Below are 967 nucleotides of genomic sequence, written 5' to 3'. Positions count from 1 at the left end.
TAGTAGACGTAGTGATACGTGTACGGGCGAACGACCGGCACATAGACGACGGGGCGCACCGGCGTGTAGATCATCGGCGGTGGCATCGGGCGAGGACCAGCGTTGGGCATCGGCCGGCTCGCGGGAGCGGGTGGCGGGATCGGGCGCGGCCCCGAGGCAGGTATCGGTGCGGGCCGTGGGCCTGGGACCGGACGAGGGTTGGCTTGTGGGTTTGGCTGCGGGTTTGGTCGGGGCGCGGGCTGTGCGTTGGGGCGGGGCGCTGGCTGTGGGTTGGGTCGGGGTGCAGGTTGCGGGTTGGGTCGGGGTGCAGGTTGAGGATTCGGTCGGGGCGCGGGCTTGGGCGCTGGTCGTCCAGCTTTGCTAGCGAGGCTTGCGAACAGGTGGCGCACGTGCCCGGCAAAGGTCAAGGGACTGTACTCGAGCGGTGGTACGTCAGCGGACGCGCTTATCGCGACGAGGACCAGCAGCACGAGAGTCACCAGTGCGGATGGCATGGCTTGTTCAAGGATGACGCTTGGGGTTCCAGCGTACTAGTGTTCGACGCCAGACTTCGTTCTGCTTCGAAGAAATCGACGACCGGTTCGAACATTCATAGCTGCTCCCTGCCTGAGCTTGCGTTTGTTGTTTGAGATGCTCTGGCGCCATGGTACCAGGTTGATGATTGAGAAAACTAGCTCTTTACATGCGTTCGGTAGCTAAAGTAGGTTATAATGATAGCGTCGGATGGGGCTCAGCCCGTTAGGCAGCTCAAAAGCACGACAGCGACAAGCAGCAGCGTACTCGACCACGGCGAGAGTACCGCGCCAGCGCTCACCAGCGTGCCATCCGAGATTGGCGCTGTGGTTGCTGTCCCCGGATCCGCCGCCACAACCAGCGACCCGTCGCTGTTGAGCGTATCGACGCTCGTCTGCGACGTCTGCACCGAGAGCTGCGTCGTCTCAAAGAGCACACCGGCCTTGACGAGCGC

General features: G+C 63.2%; 1 protein-coding gene across 1 annotated transcript in view; it reads right to left on the bottom strand.

Moving 5' to 3' along the window:
• Positions 1-730: 730 nt before the first annotated feature.
• Positions 731-967, bottom strand: part of SDRG_10666 (hypothetical protein) — a gene marked incomplete at both ends in the record, with an annotated part of 1,375 nt that continues 1,138 nt past the window's right edge. Inside the window, one exon of the mRNA XM_008616667.1 lies at positions 731-928. Within this exon, the coding sequence (XP_008614889.1) occupies positions 731-928 (198 nt within the window). The remainder of the gene's footprint in view (positions 929-967) is intronic.

This window comes from Saprolegnia diclina (assembly GCF_000281045.1).
Source record: "Saprolegnia diclina VS20 unplaced genomic scaffold supercont1.37, whole genome shotgun sequence".
Classification (NCBI taxonomy): Eukaryota; Oomycota; class Saprolegniomycetes; order Saprolegniales; family Saprolegniaceae; genus Saprolegnia; species Saprolegnia diclina.
This window is presented reverse-complemented; position numbering and strand designations above follow the sequence as displayed.